Source organism: Fusarium fujikuroi, chromosome FFUJ_chr10 (assembly GCF_900079805.1).
Source record: "Fusarium fujikuroi IMI 58289 draft genome, chromosome FFUJ_chr10".
Taxonomy (NCBI): Eukaryota; Fungi; Ascomycota; class Sordariomycetes; order Hypocreales; family Nectriaceae; genus Fusarium; species Fusarium fujikuroi.
Window position 1 is genome coordinate 1,912,134 of NC_036631.1, and position 25,490 is coordinate 1,937,623.

The 25,490-nt window shown below is 48.4% G+C and overlaps 11 protein-coding genes; 7 read left to right on the top strand and 4 right to left on the bottom strand.

Moving 5' to 3' along the window:
- Nucleotides 1–216: 216 nt before the first annotated feature.
- Nucleotides 217–2,328, bottom strand: FFUJ_10944 (uncharacterized protein; the record flags this gene model as incomplete). Its single annotated transcript, XM_023569786.1, has 1 exon — nucleotides 217–2,328. The coding sequence occupies one exon, from the start codon at nucleotides 2,326–2,328 to the stop codon at nucleotides 217–219; it is 2,112 nt and encodes a 703-aa protein (XP_023436950.1).
- A 579-nt stretch (nucleotides 2,329–2,907) lies between these two features.
- On the bottom strand, nucleotides 2,908–3,540 carry FFUJ_10945 (related to prenyl cysteine carboxyl methyltransferase; the record flags this gene model as incomplete). The annotated part of the gene is made up of 1 exon (XM_023569787.1): nucleotides 2,908–3,540. One exon carries the CDS (start codon nucleotides 3,538–3,540, stop codon nucleotides 2,908–2,910), a length of 633 nt encoding a protein of 210 aa, XP_023436951.1.
- Nucleotides 3,541–4,571: 1,031 nt separating this feature from the next.
- Nucleotides 4,572–6,586, top strand: FFUJ_10946 (uncharacterized protein; the record flags this gene model as incomplete). XM_023569788.1 has 2 exons in its annotated part: nucleotides 4,572–4,640; nucleotides 4,688–6,586. 2 exons carry the CDS (start codon nucleotides 4,572–4,574, stop codon nucleotides 6,584–6,586), a joined length of 1,968 nt encoding a protein of 655 aa, XP_023436952.1.
- A 41-nt stretch (nucleotides 6,587–6,627) lies between these two features.
- Nucleotides 6,628–8,278, bottom strand: FFUJ_10947 (uncharacterized protein; the record flags this gene model as incomplete). XM_023569789.1 has 2 exons in its annotated part: nucleotides 6,628–7,545; nucleotides 7,613–8,278. 2 exons carry the CDS (start codon nucleotides 8,276–8,278, stop codon nucleotides 6,628–6,630), a joined length of 1,584 nt encoding a protein of 527 aa, XP_023436953.1.
- An 802-nt stretch (nucleotides 8,279–9,080) lies between these two features.
- On the top strand, nucleotides 9,081–10,862 carry FFUJ_10948 (probable general amino acid permease; the record flags this gene model as incomplete). XM_023569790.1 has 2 exons in its annotated part: nucleotides 9,081–9,580; nucleotides 9,632–10,862. The coding sequence occupies 2 exons, from the start codon at nucleotides 9,081–9,083 to the stop codon at nucleotides 10,860–10,862; spliced, it is 1,731 nt and encodes a 576-aa protein (XP_023436954.1).
- A 550-nt stretch (nucleotides 10,863–11,412) lies between these two features.
- On the bottom strand, nucleotides 11,413–13,065 carry FFUJ_10949 (probable aldehyde dehydrogenase; the record flags this gene model as incomplete). XM_023569791.1 has 4 exons in its annotated part: nucleotides 11,413–11,564; nucleotides 11,613–12,536; nucleotides 12,593–12,882; nucleotides 12,935–13,065. The coding sequence occupies 4 exons, from the start codon at nucleotides 13,063–13,065 to the stop codon at nucleotides 11,413–11,415; spliced, it is 1,497 nt and encodes a 498-aa protein (XP_023436955.1).
- Nucleotides 13,066–13,478: 413 nt separating this feature from the next.
- FFUJ_10950 (related to oxidoreductase) lies at nucleotides 13,479–15,004 on the top strand (the record flags this gene model as incomplete). XM_023569792.1 has 4 exons in its annotated part: nucleotides 13,479–13,725; nucleotides 13,775–14,064; nucleotides 14,114–14,684; nucleotides 14,739–15,004. 4 exons carry the CDS (start codon nucleotides 13,479–13,481, stop codon nucleotides 15,002–15,004), a joined length of 1,374 nt encoding a protein of 457 aa, XP_023436956.1.
- Nucleotides 15,005–15,555: 551 nt separating this feature from the next.
- On the top strand, nucleotides 15,556–17,236 carry FFUJ_10951 (uncharacterized protein; the record flags this gene model as incomplete). XM_023569793.1 has 4 exons in its annotated part: nucleotides 15,556–16,546; nucleotides 16,595–16,624; nucleotides 16,682–16,808; nucleotides 16,858–17,236. 4 exons carry the CDS (start codon nucleotides 15,556–15,558, stop codon nucleotides 17,234–17,236), a joined length of 1,527 nt encoding a protein of 508 aa, XP_023436957.1.
- A 2,637-nt stretch (nucleotides 17,237–19,873) lies between these two features.
- FFUJ_10952 (uncharacterized protein) lies at nucleotides 19,874–21,132 on the top strand (the record flags this gene model as incomplete). XM_023569794.1 has 4 exons in its annotated part: nucleotides 19,874–20,091; nucleotides 20,143–20,352; nucleotides 20,399–20,585; nucleotides 20,635–21,132. 4 exons carry the CDS (start codon nucleotides 19,874–19,876, stop codon nucleotides 21,130–21,132), a joined length of 1,113 nt encoding a protein of 370 aa, XP_023436958.1.
- A 598-nt stretch (nucleotides 21,133–21,730) lies between these two features.
- On the top strand, nucleotides 21,731–23,179 carry FFUJ_10953 (uncharacterized protein; the record flags this gene model as incomplete). Its single annotated transcript, XM_023569795.1, has 1 exon — nucleotides 21,731–23,179. One exon carries the CDS (start codon nucleotides 21,731–21,733, stop codon nucleotides 23,177–23,179), a length of 1,449 nt encoding a protein of 482 aa, XP_023436959.1.
- Nucleotides 23,180–23,489: 310 nt separating this feature from the next.
- Nucleotides 23,490–25,259, top strand: FFUJ_10954 (uncharacterized protein; the record flags this gene model as incomplete). XM_023569797.1 has 3 exons in its annotated part: nucleotides 23,490–24,116; nucleotides 24,164–25,130; nucleotides 25,186–25,259. The coding sequence occupies 3 exons, from the start codon at nucleotides 23,490–23,492 to the stop codon at nucleotides 25,257–25,259; spliced, it is 1,668 nt and encodes a 555-aa protein (XP_023436960.1).
- Nucleotides 25,260–25,490: the final 231 nt, after the last annotated feature.

Below are 25,490 nucleotides of genomic sequence, written 5' to 3' on the forward strand. Positions count from 1 at the left end.
ATAGAGAGTCTTACCAAAGCACTGAATAATAATTAGTGAATGGGTAACGATTGATTGACTACGGCGAGGCAGGAGTTTGGTGACTGCTGGTTTCTCTTGAGACGAAAGATGGATCGATGCCTAACGAGATCACGTGCTACTCCACGATTGTCTTCAACTAACAACCATTCCGACAACGCCTCAATCTGGGCATTTACAACACGCACTGGAACACTTCTATTCAACCTGTTTCCACATCCTCTCCAAAACACCAACCCTCGCCACCGCCGCTGGACCCGTCGCGGCAGCCCCGACCTGTTGCATCGAATGATCCGCCATCGCCGCCTGCAACAACTGCTCATTCTGATATCCATGCCCAACCGTCGAGTTTCCCACCGTATGATCATAATAAAAGTTCGTTGCGTTCAGATTTCCTGCTGCGCTAAACGTCACGGCCGCGAGGCCAAGTGTCTGAGCCTGACTGAGAGCGTGTTTGGCAGCTGCCAGCATCCGGTTCATTTCGGGGACTGTCCGGAGGTAAATCTCGCGACGTTGACGGGCGAAAGACAAAAACGATGCTAGGTCTTGGGTTTTGCAGGCGTTCTTGTATAGCTCTCGCATTCGAGGGGAGTAGAGATCACAGAGTCGGGACTCAGCGACTTGGCTTCCCTTCATGGTGAAGTGTTTCTCCAGCTTTGTACCCTTCGCCACGACGACATAACATTCTTGACAGATATGAGCATTATCCCATCCCCACCAGCGACGATTCTTCGCTAATTCGAGGTCGATCTTGGGACAAGCTGGTGCGGTACTGAGGTCTACTGCTAATTCGCTGAGTGGTCGCCAATCGTTAATGTAAGCTGCCTCGGCGAACTTCTGCAAGAAGAGGACCCCACGCGGATATCCTGGCAGGTTGAATGAACAGAGACGGGCCTCAGACGGCCCAACAGACTGTTTGACTTTGAAGAAATGCGTCGTGTTCATATTAGCTATAGTACCCGCCATACACGTCGCGCACACATCGAATTCTGGAGGATCACTCGGAAGCGTATACCAGCGAATTCCACTTGCGCCCTGAGGATTACAAGGCGGGTGTTGCGAGAGGCCTTGAAGGGTGTTCCAGAATCTGGGATAGTTGCCCTTATCAACCGCCCGAATCATTGGTATAAGCATGTTGGCCTGTCCCATGTCGCACGATGCCTGCTGTGAAGGCCCAAGACGAACTGTGTGGAAGGACTGACTTTCGGTAGACTCATGGAAGTAGTCCCAGTAGCAGGCTTCGCAGACCGAGAAGTTGGATGGGCCGCGTGAGGACATGAACCAAGTCCTCTCGGGACCTGCGATAGGCTGTGCTTTGGGGCACGGCGGAAGTTGTAGTCTTTTGTAGAATCCTGTAGTGAAAGACGTCCAGTTATTGTTGGGAGAATAGAGCTTGAGCATTCGACGGATATACCAAAGATTATGATCACAACTTGCCGCACCCTGAGGCTTATGAGTACTGAATCTGTTGCCGAATGAAGTATGCTTGAAATAATCTTCATAGCATGGCTTGCAAATTGCCATCTCCGGTCGATCTGGCGGATAGTACCACTCTTGACCCTCGACTGATTTATCCTCTGGACAACGACCTAGCGCAGGTCTCGTGGCCATGAAGCTCATAATATTATCGAGGCTCATTGATGAGAGAGCAGCTGGCCAAAGATAGTCTCTGACGCGTGACGTCCCAAACAGACACTGTCGTTCTAATCTGTCATCATGCCACACTGGTGTAAACGTGTCTCGAAACGGTGAGTTGAGGATGCGGTCTGCGTAGCAACGACTGCAAATGACAAAGTCTGGGTAGGAACTGTGTATGAACCAGTAGGTCGGTAGTGTGAATGGCATGTCGATACATTCAGTTACCGGCTGAATTCCTAATGGCATAGGAGTGCTGGGACTGCTGTTGGAGACAGCCTGGCTGGGTGAAGGTTCGGCATGTTGAGGTACAGGAGCGCTTCTGCTCGTTGGTAGTCCTTGGGAAAGCTGTTGAGCTTGATAAGAATATTGTTGTTGCTGATGATACTGCTGCTGCTGCTGCTGCGGTGGCTGCGGCGGCGGAGAGGCTATAGGTGAGCCCTGGAGTTCCGCCTGGGGCTGCACTGGTGGAGGAGGGTAAGTCTGGTAGTCCTGCTGCTGCTGCTGCTGAGGTTGATATGGCGTCGGATATCCGGGAGAGTTGCGATACTGCTGAGTCTGTTGGCCCTGCTGCGGTTGTGGGTACCCAGCAGGCTGTTGCTGTTGCTGCAAATCCCTCCCAGCTTGCCTCACTGCTTTCTCCGCATCGGACAGAAACTTAGTTAGTCGACCCATCTTATCACACAGATTTCAGCAATATTAGACGAGAAAATCTCACAATGAGTCAAATATTTCAGCTAAGCACTTATACTTGGACGGTACTGCCCCACTGATGCCGTTCCGTGCCGACATTGCCGGTCAGTATGCCTCGTTTTCCCAATTAGGCTGGACTAACTCAATTGGATTGGCAGCTGGGAGAGAATGAAGCTCATTGGACTCGGAGCAATTACAAACCCGATATGGGACATGCTGACCTCGTTTGTGTTACGCCCTGCTGCTGCGTGATTTATCCCTGTTGAAGTTAACCTGACTCACCGATGGAGCAGAAACGGACTACTCGACTGTCTTCGTAATCATGATCTCAATTAAGCTTCAAATTGACTGTAACTTAGTGCTAAAACGAGATGTGTTTTACTTATGTTTTAGACGAAACCTTTTAGAGATACAAGTGAAGTGATTCCCATCAACAACGATACAACACAACAAAGTTACCAACAACTCATACAGCAGCTCAGCATGTACACTCTCCTACTTCCCAACCTCAATGGCACATTTGTATCCTTGTTTGAACTTCCGTCTGAGAGTCAGGACCATTTAAACGACGCCCGGGATGAAGCGCGCGGTGACCCGACTCCATGCAACCCATTTCTCGCCAAATGTCTCCTTTAACATTTTCTCCTCATCCTTCACCCTCATCATAAGTCTTCGCAGAATTCCAAACACGAGAACCAAGCAAAAGATCAGGCCCCAGCCGCTGATTGCCGATCGAAAGCCATGAGGAATCCAGCAACCGAATGCGCCGTCCCAGCGCAAGAACAGTGCGAGGTTGACGACCAAGACCACAATTTGTCCCGTGTAGCCAGGATGTTGGATATATCGATAAATACCATCCGTCATCAAAGTGTCAGGTGGTCCAAGTTGGAAAGTGAAGTTCTTTCCAAGTTGAGCAAAGGCCGTGAGCCGAAGTGGTCCGCCGATGACAATGATCATCGAGAGACAAGCCAGTGTGTATGAATTCCAGCTGAACAGCTCCGAGTTTATGTTCTCCGGATGAGGACATACGAGGCTGGAATCACCGTAGCCTATAGCGATGAGGGCGTGGAAAACTCCGACGCTGACAGCAAGCACTCGTCGGATTCGTGCTGCTGTCGGGCTGGCGTATGTTCCGAGACTGTCTTGCTTCCAGCCGTCACGTGGAACCTCGTTGGGCGGCTTGAAGCAGGACATGGTGATGAGGCTGGACAGTAGAACCGCCCCCGCGAAGGAGACTTCGTGAAAGCTTGCCATCATTTGATGATTTCTGAAACGTAGATTTAGTTGAAGATGAAATTCTATGAGATTACTGGCTTGAGATCACCAGCGGTTGTTGAAAGCTGCTGTCTTTTTAAATGGTCTCAGCATCGGCGGTCGGCGGTTATAGCCCCCGACATGGGTCCAAAGTGCTGGGCGTGTGACGCCCTACCGCGCAATATTTCCTTGCTTGATATTTCCTCATTCCTATTACTGTTGTCGGCAAACTTGTAACCGATTGACCGTCTTGTCTTGAAGGTCGTATGATTACTCTATTCGTTTGATTAATAATCCAGACCACTAGCACAACGCTTCAGCTTCGGAGTTTTACATAATGCTGACCTCGATACCAATGGCTAGACGATTAACTTGGCAGGGAACAAAAGGAACAATAGTTGTGCGTTTGCGTTTCCAAAGATCCTCTGCGAGAACTTGTGCGGGTTGGGAATTACTCATTATGTAGGTGTCTACCTGCATTGGAAGACGAAGTTCTAGCACAGCCTCAGCGCACCTCAACCTCAATTGCCAATGTATGACACCTTAAGAGTGTTAAGAAAGGCGCTTGAGAGCCGACCGTCTACATGCCTGTTGCAGTTGCTTGAGGTGAAGCTTTGTGCAATAGCGCATCGGGTCCTCGTCATCTATCAATCCACACAATGACCGATGTGCGGGAAGCCCGTATCTCTTCATATCTTTGACTAAAGACTGGTGAAGCAATATTGATTGCCAAAATGTAAAATGAAGCGATTCAGTTACAGTCCAGTGTCATGCTAGCCAACTTACTAGCGATAAGGTCGCACTGGAGGCTCTAAACTAGTCGGATACCTCAGGCATCCTACCCCACCCTGTCTGTCCTCCCTGTCGCGATAACAACCATGCAGTATCTCTGTGAATCCGTTCAGCTGCGGCATCGCATTTAATCCTGGCTGCAGTGATTAAAGACTACATCATCGGCCGTGCCACTCATAATGAACTCTTCATACCGACCAACTTACACCAAGTCTCGCCACGGATGTTCAAAGTGTAAAGAAAAGAGGGTATGTATAGCGCAATTGATTGCGAGTAGAGTCTAACCTTTACACAGGTAAAATGCGATCAAAGAAGGCCGGGGTGCAAACGATGCGAGGATGCAGGCTCCTCATGCCCTGGGTATACCTTGAGCTTGCGGTGGTCTGCTAAGAACCAACTTCAACAGAAATCCGTCAGCTCTGGCCAGAAGCCTCGGGCGACAAGAGGCAATCAATCAAGCTCAAGTTCAACTAGCCATATGAATGAGGGAGCAACCATTGATATCACGGTATCAACATTGGATCCCTTGCTATTATTCCCTCATTTTGGAGATACCAACCCGATACCATTCCCAGCACTGAATGCTTCTGACATTCTCGGGTTAGGGGAGGACCCTTCTGCTTCACAGTGGCCATTTCCAAATTTAGATGCCTCGGAGGCCATCGCTATACCAGACGATACGGCCTTTACAAATGGCTCACCGAGTTTGTATAAGACTGGGCGGTGGAACGATCCGGGAACGGAGACGGATCATTCCATCGATATGAGCTGGTTGCACGATGAAAGTCAAGAATCTCGTCCTGAGCTGAATACAACACTTCCAATTGCAGGCTCTCACAACACTGGAGACCCTGATCACCACTCATCACTAGCAATACCGCAACAGCTGAGCAACCTTCCAACAGCTCTTTCTGACTTCTTTATACGAGAAGTCATACCACTTTACTGCGCATGGGATAGTCAATCGAACCTGATGCGAGTAGTAGCAGAGAGCTCATGGCAGTCCTCAAAGGTTCTATATCACACGATGCAAAGCATGTCAGCCGCTTGTCTAACAAGTGTCTTTCCCGAACTATCCACCACTGCGATTCAAGAACGCTTGATCGCCCTTCAATGCTTGGACGAGGAGGACCTAAATATTGCAGAGTATGTTGAGGCGAGATTACTGGCAACGGTTCTCCTATGCCACACTGCAAGCTGGCATGATCCCGGTAATCTGGCCAAAGAGAGATATCATTTGACTCAAAGACGAGTTCTGAAGTGGAGTTCGACTTGCGGAACACAGTCTAAGCCCATGGTCAAGTTCTTCCAGACTGCGGTCGACTACTGGGGGATGCTTCTGTCGTTCTTTACTGATGTTTCGGGCAACTCTGATTGTGATACTCTGATGGGGCCCTCAGAACCATGCAACCAACCTGTGCTGCACCCTTTTGTCGGAATGGCGGGAGAGACAGTCAAGACACTCACTGACGTTGGAAATCTCGTATCCCAATACCGTTCTCGAGCCTCGTCTATCAGATTCATCACGGAAGACGACATGAACTTCTTCAAGAGTAAGATACGAGAGGCGCGATGTCTAGAAAAAAGATTGCTGGCGTACACGCCTGCCGACACGTCCAAGATCCAGGATACAGGCGATCCAAGAACAACGCTAGCTCACCTGGCCAAGATTGACGAAGCATACCGATGTGTTGGTCTACTCCAAATCTACCGTGTGTTTTCTGACCTTCTGACTGAACGATACAACCCCTGGGATGCAAATCACATTTATTCAGCGAGACCGCCGTCCAAGGTCCCAAGCAAAGCTGAGAAGGACTACTGGTTGACGAGTCTAGCGCTGTACACCCTTGAACTTCTTCGAGATATACCATTCGAATCGAGAAGTCGGTGCATCCAGCCTTTGATTCTGGTTGCTATCTCGAGCGAACTTCGTCGCATGCCGCAGGATGTCACATCGCTAGGCGCAGCGGATGAAGAGTCACGGTTCATGGGACAGAGCATTATTGAACTTGCTCAAGCGCGGAACTTTGTGAAGAGTCGATTGTCGGCGTATGCTGATGTCCTGCCCTTGAGGAAGGTGAGCAACATACTTGAGCTGGTGACGAGTATTTGGAGTGCTCTGGATGAGGGGGAGTCTGATGTCTACTGGTTGGATATTTGCACTCGGAAGCAGCTCAACACACTCATTGGGTAGATTCTCGGAATTTACCATGCATGTATATTACGTTCTGTCTTCTACCAATCGCCAGTCTTTGCTATAGACACCCACTTAGCTACAGATCTCTCCACCGTGATGTCTCGCTCGAGTCTCTGCTCTGTAAGAAGAAACGCTTTCGGTAACCATTCAGGAATCCCCTTGCCTGAAATCATACTGGCAACTGCTTCACCAGTCATCCAAGCCTTGTCCATCCCGTACCCACTGTACCCCCCAGCAATCCACTCGCCATCGCCTTCTCTCCCAGAGACACTCTTCGGTAGCTTTCCTACCAATGGAAGTCCATCCGATGTATGACCCTGCAGTCCAGTCCAGACTCCTTTCAACTCCGGTCTCTCATCTTTCAGCCACCCCTTTACAAAGTATTTGGGCAAGAACTTCAGCAGAGCCTCGACCGAGTGACCCGGCACAGCAGTGTCGTCAGACGTGATAACATCAAAGACATTAGAGTAGTCAGTGCCGACCCATATATCGCCAGTTGTGGCATGCTGCTGGAGATAGTACAGGCCCCCATCAAACCGCTCTGACACGGGATCAAGAGAGGATTTAGTCAGGTGGCTCCATGATCGACTGTTGCCCAAGTTTTCTAGATGAGGACCAGCCTTTTGTACAGACATTGTACCTCTATAAGGATAGAGTCTTCCTATTAATGGACGCAACAAGTGGGCAGCGTTCGCGTTCGTGCAGTGAATCACCTGCTTCGCTCGAATGTCACCTCGTGGAGTCTCAATGACGTATGGGTAGTCAGACATAGAAGAGTCGTTAGTTGTCGTGCCAGGTGTGTATTTTACCGCTGTTGCGGGAGTGTTTGTTTCGATCGAAAGGCGGTCGTGGTATTGGACGAGAAGACGTTCGAAAATGCCAGTTATGAGGCGGTAGGGCCAGACGGCGCCGGCAGGATGGTCGATCACGCCATGGCCATTCCTGACGTTGAATTCCTTAACAAGAAACGTCAGTACTCACAATAGAACGCGAAAAGGATCGCCAAAAGTCAAAGAGTCATACCTTTGCTAAGCCATCTTGCTCAGTAACACGATGGAGGGCTTGGTGACTAGTGATTGCCTCCCGAAAGGAGTCCAGAGACTCCTTCGAAGCGTTCCAAGTCTCTTCATCCCCAGCAACCATTACTTTACGCACATGTCGAATCTCACTGGACTCCCGGAGCTCGGGATCCAGTTCGTCGAGCATGTCCATGATCCGTCGAATGTTCATGAAGCTGAAGCGACACATTTCCTTGGCTGTTTCTTCTCCATGTCTTTTGCACATAGTCTTGTAGAGATATCCGACTGGAGAGACGAGTTGGCCCCCATTACGGCCTGTTGCGCCGCTGGTAAGGGTACGCGCTTCGAGTACGACAATGCGACTTGTAGAGTCCAGACTGTGATCTTCGAGGAGGGCCTTGGTAACGCTGCATCCAGTTATCCCAGAGCCAATGACAACAATATCAGCGTACTGTGGAAGGGTTGGAGACTGAATGCTTGATACAGTAGGGTGAGCAGGTTCTTGCCAGAGTGAGATGGAGGGATTGGGTCTCGGCAACAATGGGTCTGATAGAAGGGCAGCACGAAGCTTTTTCATGAACTCGTCGGGTAAGCCATAGTTTGGATCAGGATGCTGTAACGATCGGGCAACAGCTAGAAGCCGATCGGTGGCTTTGCCTGTATCATTCATCGTTGATACGACTTGTTTGTTAGTTGGTAGTGATGGCCGAGATAGCAGTGACAGAATGATTTTCTCACTGATATACTTGAGCTATCAACGCATGCCGCCGCAGATCGGATAGCTTAGCAAGCTCCTGGCGTGCGGCCAGTCTTCTTCGGGCAAACATTCCGTATCACAGCGTGGCTTGTGTTATCATTCGAATCATTTGACCATAGTCTCTGGTCTGAGTCGCCTTGCTGTTTGGAGCATGACCTTGAATCACAAATCTTTCCATGTTAGGGAAATGATATTCTGCTCAACTGATGAAGACGCTAATCCGTATGGGGCTTTGTTGAACGGCGAGTTCTGATTGCTCAGTGGTGCGTCCTTCACGGCAGACTTCCAATCAGTGTTCGTTAGTGGAGTCAACCGAGTGCCATTGAACTAACTGAATATCGTAACATTTCTATCAGCGACCCCAACGATGGACTATCAGTGTCGAGTGGCATTATCGGCAAACTATCAGCAGGACCGAGCCAGCGTTATCAAGCCAAGACACGAAGTTTCCATATTCGCTTTAGTTGTTCCCAAATGCCAGGTTCAAGATTCCGGGGCCCCAGGATCTATTATCAGTGGAGCTGATAGTGCTGATAATGGCTGTTTACTGTATCTTGCTGCCTTTCATGGCAGCTTGGGTCGAGACCTCTCTTCTATAAGATCGTCGAACCCCACATTGGAATGAGCTCGCTCTTGTCTAACACAGTTCATATCTTCTTACTGTTTTGGATAGCCCAGCCCTATTTCCTTTCTCCTTAGTATCAAGATTGATACCATGACTGCCTCGCTTGAGAAAGCAGATGGCGACGAGAACATCTCGACAACTGTCGCTGATCATGCCGTCGTCACTATGCAACAAACTCGCAGAGGCCTATCGCCTCGCCATGTTCAGCTCATGACCATTGCCGGCGGCATCGGTGTTGGTCTCTTCGTCGGCGTCGGCGGAGTCTTGTCCAAAGCTGGTCCATTGCCTCTCATCATCGGATACCTCATCTACGGTCTCGGCTTCATTTGGCCTACCATGTTGAATGTGGCCGAGATGGTAGCATGGCTTCCGATTCGCGGTTCAATCTACGAACTAGCCTCCCGATTTGTAGATCCAGCTCTTGGATTTGCAATGGGATGGACATACTTCTACGCGGGAGCCATGTTGGTCTGCACTGAATACTCTGCTGTTGCAACTGTCATGCAATACTGGAATACCGACATCAACCCTGCCGTCTGGATCGCCATAGCTTTGTCTGTGTGCTACTTCATGAATATGGTCGCTGTTAGGTAAGTCTCCCTTCGATTGAAGAAACAATACAAGGTCTAACGGTTGGGAAGATGGTATGGCGAAGCCGAGTTTGTCATGGGCTCCACCAAGATTCTCTTGATTCTCGGTCTTATCATGGCGACCTTTGTCACCATGGTTGGCGGCAACCCTCATCACGATGCCTACGGCTTCCGGAACTGGAAAAATGGAGACATGGCCCATGAATATTACGCTGAAGGAGCCACTGGCATTTTTCTCAGTATCTGCATTTGTGTGCGATACGCCGTCTTCACAATTGGAGGCCCGGATATCATCTCCCTCTCGGCGGGCGAGATCCGAAACCCACGCAAGACGATTCCCAAAGTTGCCAAATTGATAGTCGGTCGAATTCTGTTCTTCTACGTTGTCGGAATCCTTGCCGTTGGCATCATATGCAACTCGCGTGATCCTCGCCTTCTGGGAGCGATCGAGAACGGCGAAGCTGGCGCAGCGGCATCTCCCTGGGTGCTGGGTCTTCTCCGTCTCGACATCAGAGGGTTTCTTCCTGGACTTATCAACTTTCTCATCTTGCTGTCTGGATGGTCTTGCGGAAATGCGTATTTATACTCGTCTAGCCGAACTCTATACTCACTTGCTCAAGACGGACAAGCACCCAAAATCTTCTTGAGATGCACCAAGTCTGGTGTGCCATGGGTATGTGTCACAGCAGTGACTGCTATATCTCTTCTGTCCTTCTTGGTAGCCTCCAATGGTGCGAGTGAGGTCTTCTCCTGGTTCCTGGACCTCACTACTGTCGCACTGGTTGTAAACTTCACGGCCATGACATGGGTGTTCATCGGATGGCGTCGAGCCCTCAAAGCTCAGGGTATCACTCGCCAAGGCGAAAACAACTTCAAGAAGTCACTCTTCAAGAGAAACTCGGGTAGGCAACCTGTCCCAGGTATTGTGTTTCCCTTCACTGCCCCGTGTGCATCATGGACTCCCTACCTATGTCTGTTCATTGGAGGCTCCACATCTCTCTTTATTGGATTCGACATCTTCCAGCCTTGGTCTCTGAAGGGCTTCATCACAAGTTACTTTGGTCTCGCCTGGTTCTTCTTTATGTTCATTTTCTGGAAGGTCTTCAAGCGAACCAAGTTTGTTACACCTGCCACCGTCGACATCTTCGCCGATGGCAAGAAACAGGCCGTGGATGAGGAGTGTCGTTTCTGGGAGGAGGGATTTGGCGATGAAGCTGAGAGGGATGTGTTGGCTAAGAAACATGTTGTTGTCAGAACTTGGGCTCGTTTCTGGGGTGGCTAATGGTTTTGCTGTACGGGATAACAGGTAACTCGGAGATTGCAGCTTGACCGCTTTGCATTGGTATGAGGTGCTTGGTTGTGGGGATCTATTGTTTATCCAATATTCCTTAAACCATAACAGTTTTGTCGCTCGTCAAAGTCGTAATACATTTCCATGGAAGAATTTAGCTTCCGAAAGCTTATACCTCGTTGACAGAAGTGGTGATTTTGATTCCTACTATTTACGTTTAGAGAAAGCACTCTTCAGCGGCCAGTCATCCAAGACAATAGCACATGACCACGGAAAAATTGGTGTCTATAATTCGTCTTGAAAATCGATCGTTCAACAAAGCATATGATATACACACAGAGCTAACACATTGAGTATTTCCAAGTTACTGGATCTTTTAGAATTGCCTTGGTCAATCTCGCTAAGACGTTGTTAAAGTTCACACAAACTAAAGTTACAACGAGAACCGTGGCTGAGAGCTTTGAACGTTGGGGCTGAAGCTTCTTTTGACCTCATAATGTTGTAGCAGAAAGCTTGGATTACCACACAGCCCGTTGTTGATCTATAACACGTTTCCTACATTCACATGAACTGACCGCCTGCTCGTGTAAGCACGGATTCCTTCCTCTCCCAACTCACGACCGATACCAGACTGCTTGACTCCTCCAAAAGGTATGCGGAAGTCAGAGTCATTGCTGCTGTTGATCCACACCACTATAAATGTCAGTAACGAACTTTAAACTCGACGGGTTTGCAACTTACTTCCTGCGTCAATCTTATTCGCGATGAGATGTGCTCGAGTGATATCTTGCGTGAAGATGGCCGCACCAAGGCCATAAATCGTGTCGTTAGCCCGACGCACCGCTTCATCTTCCGTTTGGAATGGGCTGATGACAGCTACAGGACCGAAGATCTCCTCACGGTCTATCTTCATGTCATCCGAAGCATTGATGAAGATAGTCGGCTCGATGTAGAAGCCCTTGCCGTTGACTGCAGTTGGTTGGCCACCAAGAGCAACAGTAGCCCCTTCAGCTTTACCGCTCTCGATGAACGATAGCACTCTTTCATATTGTGCCTTTGAGACCTGCGGCCCCTGGAAAGTATCGATGTCAAAGGGGTTGCCGATCTTACAAGATTTGACTCTCTCCTTGAAGAGTTCAATGAATTGCGGGTACACCTTTTCATGTACTAAGATGCGACTTGTTGCAGTACAGATCTGACCTTGGTTGGCCATGATGCCATAGTGACTCCACTTAATAGCTTGATCCAAATCTGCATCCTCAAAAACGAGCAGAGGAGACTTTCCTCCCGACTCAATAGTAATCTCTTTCAGATTGTTCGCTGCAAGTCTTGTTACCTCGCGTCCAGTAGCTGTGGATCCAGTGAAGGCAATCTTGTCAAGATCCATGTGAGCGGCTAAAGCTACACCAGCCTTCTTTCCAAACCCGTTAACGATGTTGATCACGCCAGGCGGAAATCCTGCTTTCTTAACGATGTCTGCAAAGAATAGGATGGACAGAGGTGTCTGCTCGGCTGGCTTGAGTACCACACAGTTGCCGGCGGCAAGGGCTGGGGCGATCTTCCAGCCAGCCATTCCCAAAGGATAATTCCAAGGAATGATCTGCCCACAAACGCCTATCGGACCAACAGTGGTATAGGCAAACTTCTTCTCAGTTGTACTTATCACTGAGGTTGTTAGTCAACGCTTCGTAGTATTTGCGCTGTGCTACCTGCAGACTTACCTTGTCCGTACTGTTTATCAGCGAAACCAGCGTAATATCGAAGCACGCCTGTCAGCCCACCAACATCTCCTTGTGCAGACGAAAACCGTTTGCCGTTATTCCAGGTATCAATAGTAGCAAGTTCGTTTGTGGCAGCATCAACAAGATCAGCGAGCTTGCGCATCATTTCGCCTCGCTCGGTTCCAGACAGATGCGACCAAGGACCCTTGAGCGCTGCCCGTGCAGCTTTGACAGCATCGTCGGTGTCTTCCTCGCCGCCAGCATGGACTTTGGCAATCTCATTTTCGTCACTGGAGTCTTTTAGTAAATTGACTTTTAAGGGTGCACAACAAATAGACTTACATCGGACTCACAACAGATATGAATTCCTCTGCTCTTGATCGCCGCCATTCATTGTTGATGAAGAGACCCAACGGTTGGTTGTAGGTAACCCCATTCGGAGCGGTTAGTTGCTGGTAAAGCTCGCTGCTCATGATGACTTCTATCTTTGAGATCTGACTTCAGTATAAAGGATCATATCAGTCAGTAACATTATATCACGATATGCTCTGGTCTCTAAGTGCTCCAGGCTCACAACAGGTTACTTTCCAGATCAGGCAAGTTTCTGGTAGTGGACTCTGGATATCTGCACTAGTATCAAACAGGCAACTTTGCGATAGCTACCAGAAGCAGTAAAGATCAACGCTTGAGGTGCGATGAGTATCGATCCACCCTTGTCAGTCCCACGATAACACCAACGCGCGTAGGGTAGCGTCAGGTACTCTCAGAGTCTTGTCCGATCGCATACAAACTGCCCTGACAGTAACCGTCCAAAAGGGAATTGTTGTGTTATCTTTCGCTTTGGCTTTCTCTTCATTGCCTGTGCGCTGTTAACCTTTTCGGCATAATGTGCTCAGCTACTTTCCCCCCGCCAGAAGGGATGTGTTCCTTCTGGAGAACCAAACTAGGCAGTATCGATGATCATCAGTCAACTGCAGAGCTTCCGCCTTTTGTAGACGTTGCCATCATTGGTGCCGGATACTCTGCAGCAGCAATTCTAACACATATCCTGGCAACAACTTCACCTGAGGACAGACCCTCAATTCTTGTTCTCGAAGCCCGGCAACTGTGTTCAGGTGCGACTGGACGAAATGGTGAGCCAAAAAGCCCATCAGGCTCTTGCGCTATCACTGACAGTTGAAGGTGGCCACCTCAAGCCAGACTCATATAACGCGATTTCTGCGTACGCGTCTGAGTATGGGATGGAAGCTGCTGCAGAAGTTGCGTCATTCGAAGTAGCCAATGTGAAAGCTGTTACTGAATATATCCAACAAAACAAAGTTGATTGCGACTTTGTGCTTACGAGGGCGGTTGACGTACAGCTTTCCACTGTTCATCAATGTCGAATCAAGGAAGGCTACGACAAGCTTATCGCCGCGGGACTTGAACCAACAAAGAACACGTTCAGCGTTGAGGGAAAGGATGCCGAGATGGTAGGTGTTTGATATCTCTGTCTTTTCAATGCTAACATCATGTCTTCAGATGTCTGGTGTCAAGGGCGCAAAGGGGTGCTTTACTTACACGGCAGGACACCTTTGGCCTTACAAACTTATTCACCATATGTTTTCAGAAGCAATCAGCCAAGGAATCAACTTGCAAACTAATACGCCAGTTCTTTCCGTCTCCGAGACTCAAGATGCCAATGGCCAATGGACCTTGAGTACCAGCAGGGGCGAAGTCAGAGCGCGAAAGGTCGTGTTTGCAACGAATGCCTACACAGGTTCTTTGCTTCCCGAATACAAAAGCAAGATCATTCCATATCGCGCTGTATGCAGTCGGATCAAAACCCCGGGGCCACATCCTTTCCTCAATAATACCTACGCTCTTCGATTCTCGGACTGGAACTTTGACTATTTGATCCCTCGACTAGACGGAAGTATCATAGTTGGTGGAGCTCGAGATGCGTATATCAGGTCTGTTGACTCATGGTATGGGAACGTCGACGATACTCAAGTTATCGACGAAGCCCGTTCATACTTTGACGGTTACATGCAGAGGCATTTCCATGGATGGGAGGACAGCGGGGCATATGTTGACGACATTTGGACTGGAAGTAAGTCCAATAACCCTATGATCTGAAATGCTGACAGCAGCTGACATCGACTAGTCATGGGGTACTCTTCCGACCGGCTCCCTCGAGTAGGCCCTATACCTGGTCGACCAGGCATGTTTATCATGGGAGGTTTCACTGGCCATGGCATGCCACAAATCTACTTGTGCGGACAAGCGATGGCGAAATTTCTCCTTAACGACGCGTCATTCAAAGAGACCAGTTTGCCTCGATTATTTGAAGAAACACAGGCTCGTTTAGAAGACCCGAGAGACAGAGTACTGGAGTTGTATGCTTCGGTTCTCAATCCTTCAAAATTATAATGGCATCTACCAAAAGCTGGAGACTGGCCCAAGTTTTGTCATTGAGTTTCCAAGTTTGTCTTGCTTTGATTGACTCAAATGTCATTAAGAATATAGCACATCATCCCTTTAAGGTTGCGATAACTATGGTTGTTACTGTTATGTTTATGGCGACGTCAAATCTCACAACTGAGGCCGTGGGCATTAGATACATCAACATTCAATGGAACTCGGGCAAGGATACACCCTGTAGCTATTATGAGCAATCATATTACTGCGAGTTGTCAGCCTTGGAGCCTGGCCTTTCGTATTGTGGTTGGTTAGCTGGCTGTTTATTCCCTGCTCGTCAAGTCACACGTAGTTCGCCGCAGGTCGTCCTCAGAATAAGGCAGACTTCCCCTTTTTTCAGCCCTATTTTCGATCCTCAAAGTTGATATCCTCTTGTTTACTTAGTTCTTATGCTAATTTGATGGCTGGGTGTATCGTCGTCTCTGCTTGTTGCACTTTCGCTTCACGTCTAGTAAAAGTATCCCGATCTCCGACCACAGTCTAGCGTCCAACAAAAAGCCCAAATGTCGACTGCAAATGGCAGACCGCGACGTCCCGTCTCAAGAGCCGATTTCCCGCTTGCCATCATTTGCGCCCTCTCTTTCGAAGCCGATGCGATAGAAGCCCCTTTTGATCCTTTTGATGAACATTGGGACTGTAACGTGTACAGCAAAGTTCCCGGCGACCCCAATCCCTACTCAACAGGACGCATCGGCCGCCATAATGTCGTACTCGCCTACATGCCCGAAGCAGGAAAGGCTAACGGAGCCGCTGTCGCGACCAATTGCCGCTTAAGCTTCCCCCATGTCAAATTGGCCATCGTCGTCCGGATCTGTGGAGCAGTCCCCTTCAGCCCTGGACCTCGAGATGCACACCACGAGATTATACTAGGCGATGTTATCGTCAGCCAAAGCGTTGTCCAGTATGACTTGGGGCAGCAATATTCTGACAGCTTTGAGTATAAAGACGCCAATGCAGAGGCTCTTGGGAGACCCAACATTGAGATTCGGTCCCTGCTTTCGAAGCTGAAGAGCCTCCGAGCTCGAAGAGCATTCGAATCCGACGTGACAAGTTTCCTCGCCCTCCTGCAGGAAGATCTAGAACTGGCAGCGCATTACCCTGAACCCGGTACAGATCGCCTATACGAGGCTACCTACCGACATATCGACAAAGACATGCCGTGTGATAAATGCGGCTGCAATGGAAAGCTTGTGCTGTGGGAACGGCTGAGACAGGGAGTGCCAGAGCCCAAAGTACATTTTGGAAGAATTGCCTCAGGCGACACGGTCATGAAGTCTGGACAGAATCGCGACGATATCGCAAGAAAACTTGGCGTCATTGCATTCGAAATGGAGAGTGCTGGCGTTTGGGACAGCCTACCATGCTTGGTTGTCAAGGGCGCTTGCGACTATGCCGATAGCCATAAAGCTCAAGCTACTCAGAACTACGCTGCAGCGACTGCCGCTGCGTGCAACAAAGCTATTCTGCATCATTGGATGGTTCCAACCTGTCATGGTCAGTGACTTGTCCACCGCTCCTTGACCCATTTTGACCATGAGATAGATCCAGCTGGAGAGGAAAACTTGCCTCACTGTACGTATTCGTGCGCCTCCTACATTAAAGTGATGTAGCTAATAAAAGGTCCGATAGTCTTGGTCCCTTTCCCACCAAATGAAGACTTTGTTGGCCGACAGGACATTCTTGACGACTTGCGTCGACAACTAAGCCCTGAAAAGTCCTACGCTCTCGCAGCCCTCTTCGGCTTAGGAGGGGTAGGGTAAGCGAACTCGTGTCAAGCAATGAAGAGAAAGGAACTAACCATACAGAAAAACACAAATCGCTCTGGCCTACGTACACCAACTACACGCCCAGAGTCTAGACGATTCCGTCTTTTGGATATACGCAAGCAACGAAGAACGCATGCGACAGTCATGTGTCGCTATTATGGAACAGCTCAAGGTTCCCCACAGCGAAGGCGAATCGGATGTTCTCGAGCTGATGAAACAATGGTTAGAAGCCGAGCATCACAAACCGTGGCTTATGGTCATCGACAACGTCGACGATCTAGACCTTTTCTATGGGACTGGTGGTCTTAGCCGATATCTTCCAGCCTGTGCTCAAGGCAAGTTGCTTATCACCACAAGAAATCGGCAAGTAGCTGTACGAGCTACCAAAGGTCGGGGCTTCATCAAGTATTGCATATGACCGACAGTGAAGCGCGGGAACTCCTTGGTACTCATTTTGGATGCTCGGAACCCGACGCTGCTGATCTGTCGACGTTGGCTTTGAAACTTGAGTACCTTCCTTTAATACTAGTGCAAGCCGCTGCATTCATTCAAGAGAATAGCATCTCAGTCAAAGAGTACTTGAGCCTTCTGGAGAACGATGAGAACATGGTAGAATTGCTCAATGAAGATTTTGAGACCAGCGGAAGGGATCCGGACTCACTGCGAGCTGTTGACAAAACCTGGGCCATCTCATTTCGACAAATACAACGTCAAAACAAACTAGCAGGCGAGTTGCTGGCCTTGATATCGATGTTCCACCATCAGCACATCCCAGAAAGGGTTTTGGTTGCCTATTCATCGTCCACTCACAAGCAAGAAAGGCCACTGAAGTATCTCAAAGCCGTTGGGCTTTTGAAGACTTTCTCTCTTGTGTCAATTGGACAACTCGATGACGTTTCTATGCATCCGCTGATCAAGTTGGTGATTCGCAGATGGCTGATTCAGGAAGGGAAAATGGAAAGCTTCTTGAGGAAAGCAATTGTGGCAATGCACATTATATCTAGTTCGATGCTTCAGTTATTGACCCAAGACCGGCCCCGTGGCTCTGTCAGTTCTAGCACTGATGATGGGGGTTTATTAGTGTCAACGCACATAATTGCGCTTCAATTTATTGCCGATAATACAAGTTCTCTATGATTTAATATTTTAGCTATAAGTTGTAACTACAAATAATACTACTAGCTTAATACTTAAATCTTTATCAAGCTACATAATGAAAAACTTGAAGTGACACCCCAGATGAGTTTCGAAACACATGATCAGAATCAATGCCTTGTCGTAATGATTGTTGAGGCACTAGGTAGTAGCTTGGCGTTTCATGCCGTGACCGATCGAACGGAAATTTTAAATGAGATGCTTTATTGCCATCTCCACGCTCTTTGCTAGAAGATGTTTACTCATGAAAAATTGTATGAATGATTTCCTGTAACTTTTCTGTATCTGGTGGCGTGTATGTCAAAGATGGGTTGATAGCACAAGGATCATTATATTGAACCTACCTTACAACAAGCTGAAAAATGTTTCGTGACTGCCAAGCATATGTGAAGTCAACGATCAACCACATCAAGACATTTCAACTGAACTCTCAGTCTGTTAAAGATTCAGGTAAAAGATAACCGAAAGATAAGTGACGTGTAGGGTATCATCAAGTCCACTTGAACAAGGAACGCACTGACGATCCACGTGGGTGATGGATCTCAAAAATTGATCAGTTCCACCAGCACTGTTACCCCGATCCACTAATGACTAACATAGCGCCGACGATCTGCCCCTACTGACTCTGAGGCTCTGCATTTTAATCACCATGTGCCACTATAGGCAGGGCTACTCATGAATCGAGTCGTGTATTGGGATCTACCAGAGATGATCATATGGACTGTGAAACGTACTGCGAGGTATACATCTTTTCTGGGCATTAATTGCCAATGTTATATCCGGTTTCTTGGAATGTTGACAGAGGAGGAATTATTCCGAGACCTCGGTTGGACAAGCGCAAATTGGAGTTCGTCTCAGAATGTCTCCATTTCGGGGGACCAGATCATCCCAACAATCTTTTTTATTTCAGTGGCCCCTTTCAATTCAATGGAGATCATGCACATTCGGCCCGGAGCTCGGAGCAGACCTAACGACGGAAATTCTACGGTAGAACATGTCAAGAAGATGTCTCTGTCCCAACACGAAATAAGTCTTGGAAAGTGTCGGCAAACTTTGACAACGAATGAGCTTGTTCGATATTAACTTCATCTAACGTTTCAGCGAAGAACAACAGTTCATTCCGCCATCAAAAGACCCAAGTGGCGTTGACCAAAGTGGAAGCCCAGCAACTTGGCGCAGCGGAACTTGTTCTCAAAGGATTCCCAAGTACCGAAATTTGATACGCTGCCATCTCCTGTGGCGCTGATTCAGTGGCGCCCCCCCCCCTGAGTCAAGTGCCATTTTAGCGGGTGAAAACCCTTTAGCGCAAGAGTCTGTGATGACATTTCGTTGAGGCGCGAGAGGGGAAAACCGAGGCAGGGTGACATAAAGGGAAATGTGGCCCGGAGCCATTGGTAACTCTCCCGTATTGGAGCTCGGTTGCAGAATTAAAGTGCGGAAATACAATGCCTCTGCACGGTGATGTGATGCTCATCCCTGTAGATCATGCGTACCGAGAGACGATCATACCATGCATCTGGGACCAGACCCTCGGGTAATGGCAGGGATATGGTTAAGCTATTCGAACCGCGTATTCTCCCATCAAATCAGGTAGTCCAATTGTTCACTAGAGCTCAAGTGTCGAAGCGAAGGTCAAAGCGCAGATGCGATTCATCCAGAGACTGGGCTAGAGAATGTCGTTTCGCCACGCCACGCCAGACCGTTCCTGGAGTCTCGTCCCGGGGCACTAATATCTCCAGCTTCACGCTTACCTCGACCTGCCAGGAGCACCCAAAACGTGGTTCTGGTAGTGTCTGCATGTATAAACCCCTGGATCCCCAGATTCCATCCCTCTTCCCTCTCTTTCCCCGGCCGATCCTTCATTCGTCTTTGCGTTTTTTGTATCACTCCTTTGTACATCATGTCGGCGACTACGAGTGACATCAAGATCGCTTCCATTGCCATGGGGTTCACCCTTGGCTTTGGCCTGCTCACTGTTTGGGAGGCGTGGAAGCAGACTCGACGAAACCGAAACCCGCTGCGAAGTAGTTACATTTACATGCTCTGGGGAGAGATTCTAGCAAATATCATCATCGCTATCATCGGATGGATTTTCTTGGATGGAATCATCGGTCCGACGTAAGACAGCCACTCAGCCAGTGTCGAAAGTGGCGTGCTAACAGTGTATAGTGTACCCGTGTTGTTCTTTATTCTTTTCTTTTGGGTCTTTGAGGTCCAGCTTCTTATGCAGATTATCGTCAACCGAATCTCCATCATCGCCGAACATCGGTCTACTATCTTTAAGCTGAAATGGGGAACCGCCATTACCATCACTCTTATTAACATTGCCGTCTTTGTTATTTGGATTCCTGCTCATACTGTTCCTCCCGTCAGTCAAACGTAAGTCATTGTCGAAGGCTTGACTTTTCTTTACTGACCAATGCAGCTTTGTACGCATCAATGAAGTCTGGGATCGTATCTCCAAGGTCCTCATCCTTCTCGTCGATGCTGGTCTCAACTGGTACTTCCTTCGAACTGTCAAGAAACGACTCGTCGAGCAGCATCGCTTGAAGAAGTATGAGCCTCTTGTTGGCTTCAACGCTAAGCTTATGGTCATTTCGATCCTCATGGACGTAAGTATCTCGACTCTGCCCATCCCAAGGCCCGTGCTGACTCTACCAGGGCATGCTCATTGGTCTCATGTCGCTTCCCAACCAGGTCGTCTACATCCAATTCCACCCCGTCGCATACATGGTCAAGCTCAACATCGAAATGTCCATGGCCAAACTCATCACTCGCCTCGCAAAGGGTGAGAACGCCGACGACTACTACCCATCCATGTCGCACTCTGGCCACCACCAAAGCAACAACCAGCGGACCAACGACGCACCATGGACTCAGGGTAACAACGTCCAGTTGACACATCGATCAAAGGTTGTCGCTGGTGATTCTGATGAGGACTTGTCTGGTACCATGGGTAGACACAACGGCGGACCTGGCATTCATCGTCGAACAGAGTTTGAGGTTACTGTCGAGACGAAGCCCCAGAAGAATCCGTTCAGGGAGGGGACAGACTCGGGAGATGAGCTACCTTTAACTTCAAATACCGGACATCCTAAGCAGATGATGGTCGAGGAGGTTGGCCGCAACCCTTCCATGTCTAGCAGCAGACGATCCTGAGATCTTCACATCCATTCTTTAGCTATATACCATATACATAATACATAATACCTTAAGTTGACAACAGTATCGTAAAGTTCGATGACGTCAAGTGTTGTTGGTGTTCTGAGGCTGTTGAGACATGAAACAGGTGTACTTCATCAAATCTCGACGTGATATGTCGAGCTAACTCACTACGAAGTCAAAATCTGCCCAAGCTTTGGAACAAAAATATAGACATAACTCCAACAAACATAAGTTTCCCAGCTAAAAGAAAAAGCCTGAAACTGAAAGTAAAAGGACGCTTACCTAGAACATTAGACTGAAGTAGCTTTGCCATGTAAATTGTAAATCTATGCTGCCCAATGAGAAAAAATCTTTTGCCGACATAAAGTTCAAAGTCGGGATAGCCTTCACACAGAACACAATTTCAGAGACACTACTAAGTGGCGAAACGAGATAACATGTATAAATACAAGCGTGCTTCTATCAAGTTTTTATCTTTTCCCCCAGCAAAGAAAAACCGTTTATCGACCTTTCATCACAAGATCAAACAGCTTCACCCTAGAAACATCCCTCGATTCAGCTCCTTGTCCAAGAAAGCGGGATCATAGCCACCATGGATCCCTTCACCAAAATCCCCGCCGAGTTACGTCTGCAAATATTCTCGTACCTTCAATCCAAGGCCACTCTCTCGAGCATCCTCGAAGCCTCTCCAGTAATGTGCGAGCAATACCTTGAATTCAAAAGCATAATAATACGAAATTTGCTCGAGGGCGACTTCGATGACGGAATGATTCAAGATGCCATGGCAATCATTCTATTCCCGTCTCTTCGAAAGGCCCGAAAGTCCCGAAAGAGTCTGCTCCTCGTTGAAGAACATTTAAACTCATGGGAGGGTCAAGAGCTTCCAAATCCCTTTGTGACCCGCGATGCCCTTCTCATGAAACAACTCGATAAATTGCATAGTCTTCTAATGATGTTTGTCGAAGACTACATCACAAAGGCGAAAGCGGCCTTCCCACCTCGGGAATACATCTGTCTCCCTCAGCCTACTCACATCCAGAGCTACCTCATATTCAAGGGGAAAAAGGTTATAAAAAGATTCGATTCATGTCACCTGCAGGAAGGTGAAAGAAGACGTCTCTTGAGAGCATTTCTACGAGTTGAGCTGTCGTCTCTGGCCTACAAGGTACTCAGCTTCACCCCGGGAAACCGCGCTCTATTTGGAAAACTAGCCAGAAAACTCACAAGGCGACGAATTGAGGGATTTCACTGCGTCTGGACGTATGCATCCTCACTATATGGAGCTCTCTTTGGTCACTGCGGTGACGCATGGTTGCCTGAAGCCGATGCACCTCCCGAAACTGGACTTCTATTTCCTGATACGCTCTTCGTAGACCCAGTCAAGTATGGTCGGGACGTTGGTATTCGCTCTCGTGAAATGGAGGTGGCCGTCAGGAACATGGCTTGTTACGTGTTTCCCTTGATCGTCAGGATGATTCGCTTTGCCGCAGCAAGACCAAAAGATACCGAACCTCTGGACAGCTTTGTCAAGAGGCTTTGCAGTTTTGAAATGGACCACTCCCTGAGAATGGAAGATCACTTCATAATAGCAAGATTCTCGCGGGGACCAATGTGCGGACTTTCCTATAGTCAGGGTCCCGCTGAGCCAGCGTGGTGGGAGTTCCTTAATTCGCAGCTATCATGTCATGACACTATGCAGATAAAGATATTTCAACAGCGGGCATGGCCATTCTTCGATGACGACCGCCACTACCCAAAGGGCACAGGGGCATTGTCATTATTCCCCAAAAGGCCTGCCTTGCTCAAGATGGAACGAGAAAGGCTTGATGCGTCTAGGGCCCTCTCTTTCAGTCAGATGGAAAGGAAATTCGAAAAGTTTCGGCGATCACAAAAGTGGCATGACAAGATTTCGGCTAGGACCTTAATGGGCGATCGTGAGGTGTCGCATCAGAGATCGGGGATCAGGAAAAATTACTGGCATGGAATCACTGGCAGCGCTTTGCTCGACGAGATGGGCCACAGTAGGGTTATGTGCTCGTAGAGCAGCTTAGTTGTTGGGATACAGTCCTATATCGAAAGGGTGGCGACATAGTATGATCTGACAGATGTCTTTTCTTCTTTTTGTTCCTTCACTTTTCAGATTATGAGCTTACCAGATCTTGTTAAGTCAGTGTTGCAGGGTTCAGGTACAGGGGTCTCAAGAGGCCACGTGAGGTGGACCATCAGATGAAACAAGATCACGAAAATGTCTCAGATAGACCAAACCATGAGACAACAATCAATCAACCCTCATGCCTAGCAAACTCACCAACAAGAAAACTCTTTAATTCTATCATGAACAATCTGTTACTATGGATCAGGGAATAGTGAGGGTTGTCAATGGCGGATGGATAGATGGGCTTACGCGAGATGCTGTGACGCGACCCGACACGAGCACGATTCTCTTGGCAACTCTCTACGAACCATGGGATCTTTTCACAACACTCGATAAAGGAGAAGATATGGCCGCGACTCAGCCCGTGACTTTGTTACGCGACGTTTGTTCTGGGCACGATTCTTCCGAGAAGAACTGTTCAGTCATATGCACCAGTCCCGATAATTTATTCGCCTCTTGGAAGACTCTCTGGCAATGTCTGTCGCTCACAGCCCTAACTCTCGCAAACTCCACATTCTCTACACTTGATCAACAGCACGGCGGGGTAGGAAATGGGACCTCAAGGGAGCAGATCTCGAGCGCCTTGACGTCTTTTGGCATTACCAATAGGACAGATTTTGATGGAAGGGCGGTTCTGAATCTGACTTATGAGTGTGCTGCTGCAAGTTGCCGCGATACTAGCATGGGGGAGTGTTCCATCGGCCAGCTTGACCCTGGGTATCTTCAGAGTGAGGCCATTCAGTGGATCAAAGTGTATGAGGCTCTTGCGCCGTTGTGCGATGGACTAGAAAGCGATATAAACATTGATATTGCTGGACCTGGAGTAAGTCTGTAAATTCAGCGATCGTAACTCATGCTCATCGATCACAGGTACTAATAACATACGTCACGCAAACAGCCATGGTGGTCTTTGCATGGTTATTCTTCCTACTGCTAAAATTCAACAAGTTCATCAATACTTCATCATCGATTTTCACCCATCTCTTTCGAAAAAGAAATCCGGGTCCCAATCTCTTGGCTCATCGTGTATCAGGTCTTGAACGCCTCGAGCGCACGAATCTCGCTCACGCAACGAGCACCTTTCTCGCAGAGCTTCACGAAGCACAATGCTTCTTCGTCGTTGCCATCGAGATAGCGCTCATAAATGCCAGTTCACGATCAGCTATTTTTACTGGCGCAGAGAACTGGCAGAGCCTTCTGTGGAATCGTGATAGTGTCCAGTTCCTTGCAGGCATGGGGGCTTGGCCCATTATTCTTGGGCAGATCTCCCTCCGAAGAGCTGAGCTCGACTCGATGTACTACCTCCTTCTCTCTACACTTGCGTTGGTACTTGCTGGAGTTGCAGCAGATACAGCTGCAAATCCAGACCCAGATCGGATTTACAAAATGTTTCAAGGACAGAATACACTTGAAGAATGCGGTGGTCATCCTTCCCTTCGAACTTTTTGTGTAAAAGAGCGAGAGAGCATATACTGGTATGTCTTTCCGGCTGGAAGTATATATGCTTTCCTCGGATCACTTGCTATTCTATGGTGGGCCAAGATCTGGAGTCTATGCAACTCTCCAGCAGCTTTTCTCAAAAAGCATAAGTCCTTATCGAAGCGTCAACTTGAGGCATGGGACTGGATTCAAAGGATCGTGATCAAGGCCTCTCTCCTTGGGATACACGTTGCTGAAGCTGGTGCTCTTGCTTGCATTTGTTTCGGACTGGCAGTAATTCGAGCCCCCTTGCTGAATTTATTGCTGAGAGGAGAGACAAGGACTTGGAGTGTTGGGCAGTTGGTGGCTGTACTGATTTGGGCGCCGGTGATATCTAAATACGCCCATCTGGCAATTCGTGAGTTCCCATTCTATGACGGAGTTTTGAATCGAGAAGCTAACTATAGCATGAGTCGGCGTTGAGAAAGGCTTCAGGCTTCGCTTGTCTAAAGCATTTGAGATTGTGAAGAGATCGGATACGAGGTGAGGAAGTGATACTGAGGCAATATCTTTGAACTGAGCGAGCATAGAGCATCTAAATAACCAAGATTGTCAACAAACCTATCGTCCATCAACAGGCCCAGAAAGTTGGTTCCCCTTGATGGCATTCGAGGTGTCAGGCAATATAGGCTTCTATGCAGTTGCACTGGCTAGTCCCGTATACAACAATATCACAAAGCAACGCACAGACGCAGTAAGCAGGGTGTGAACCTCCCAA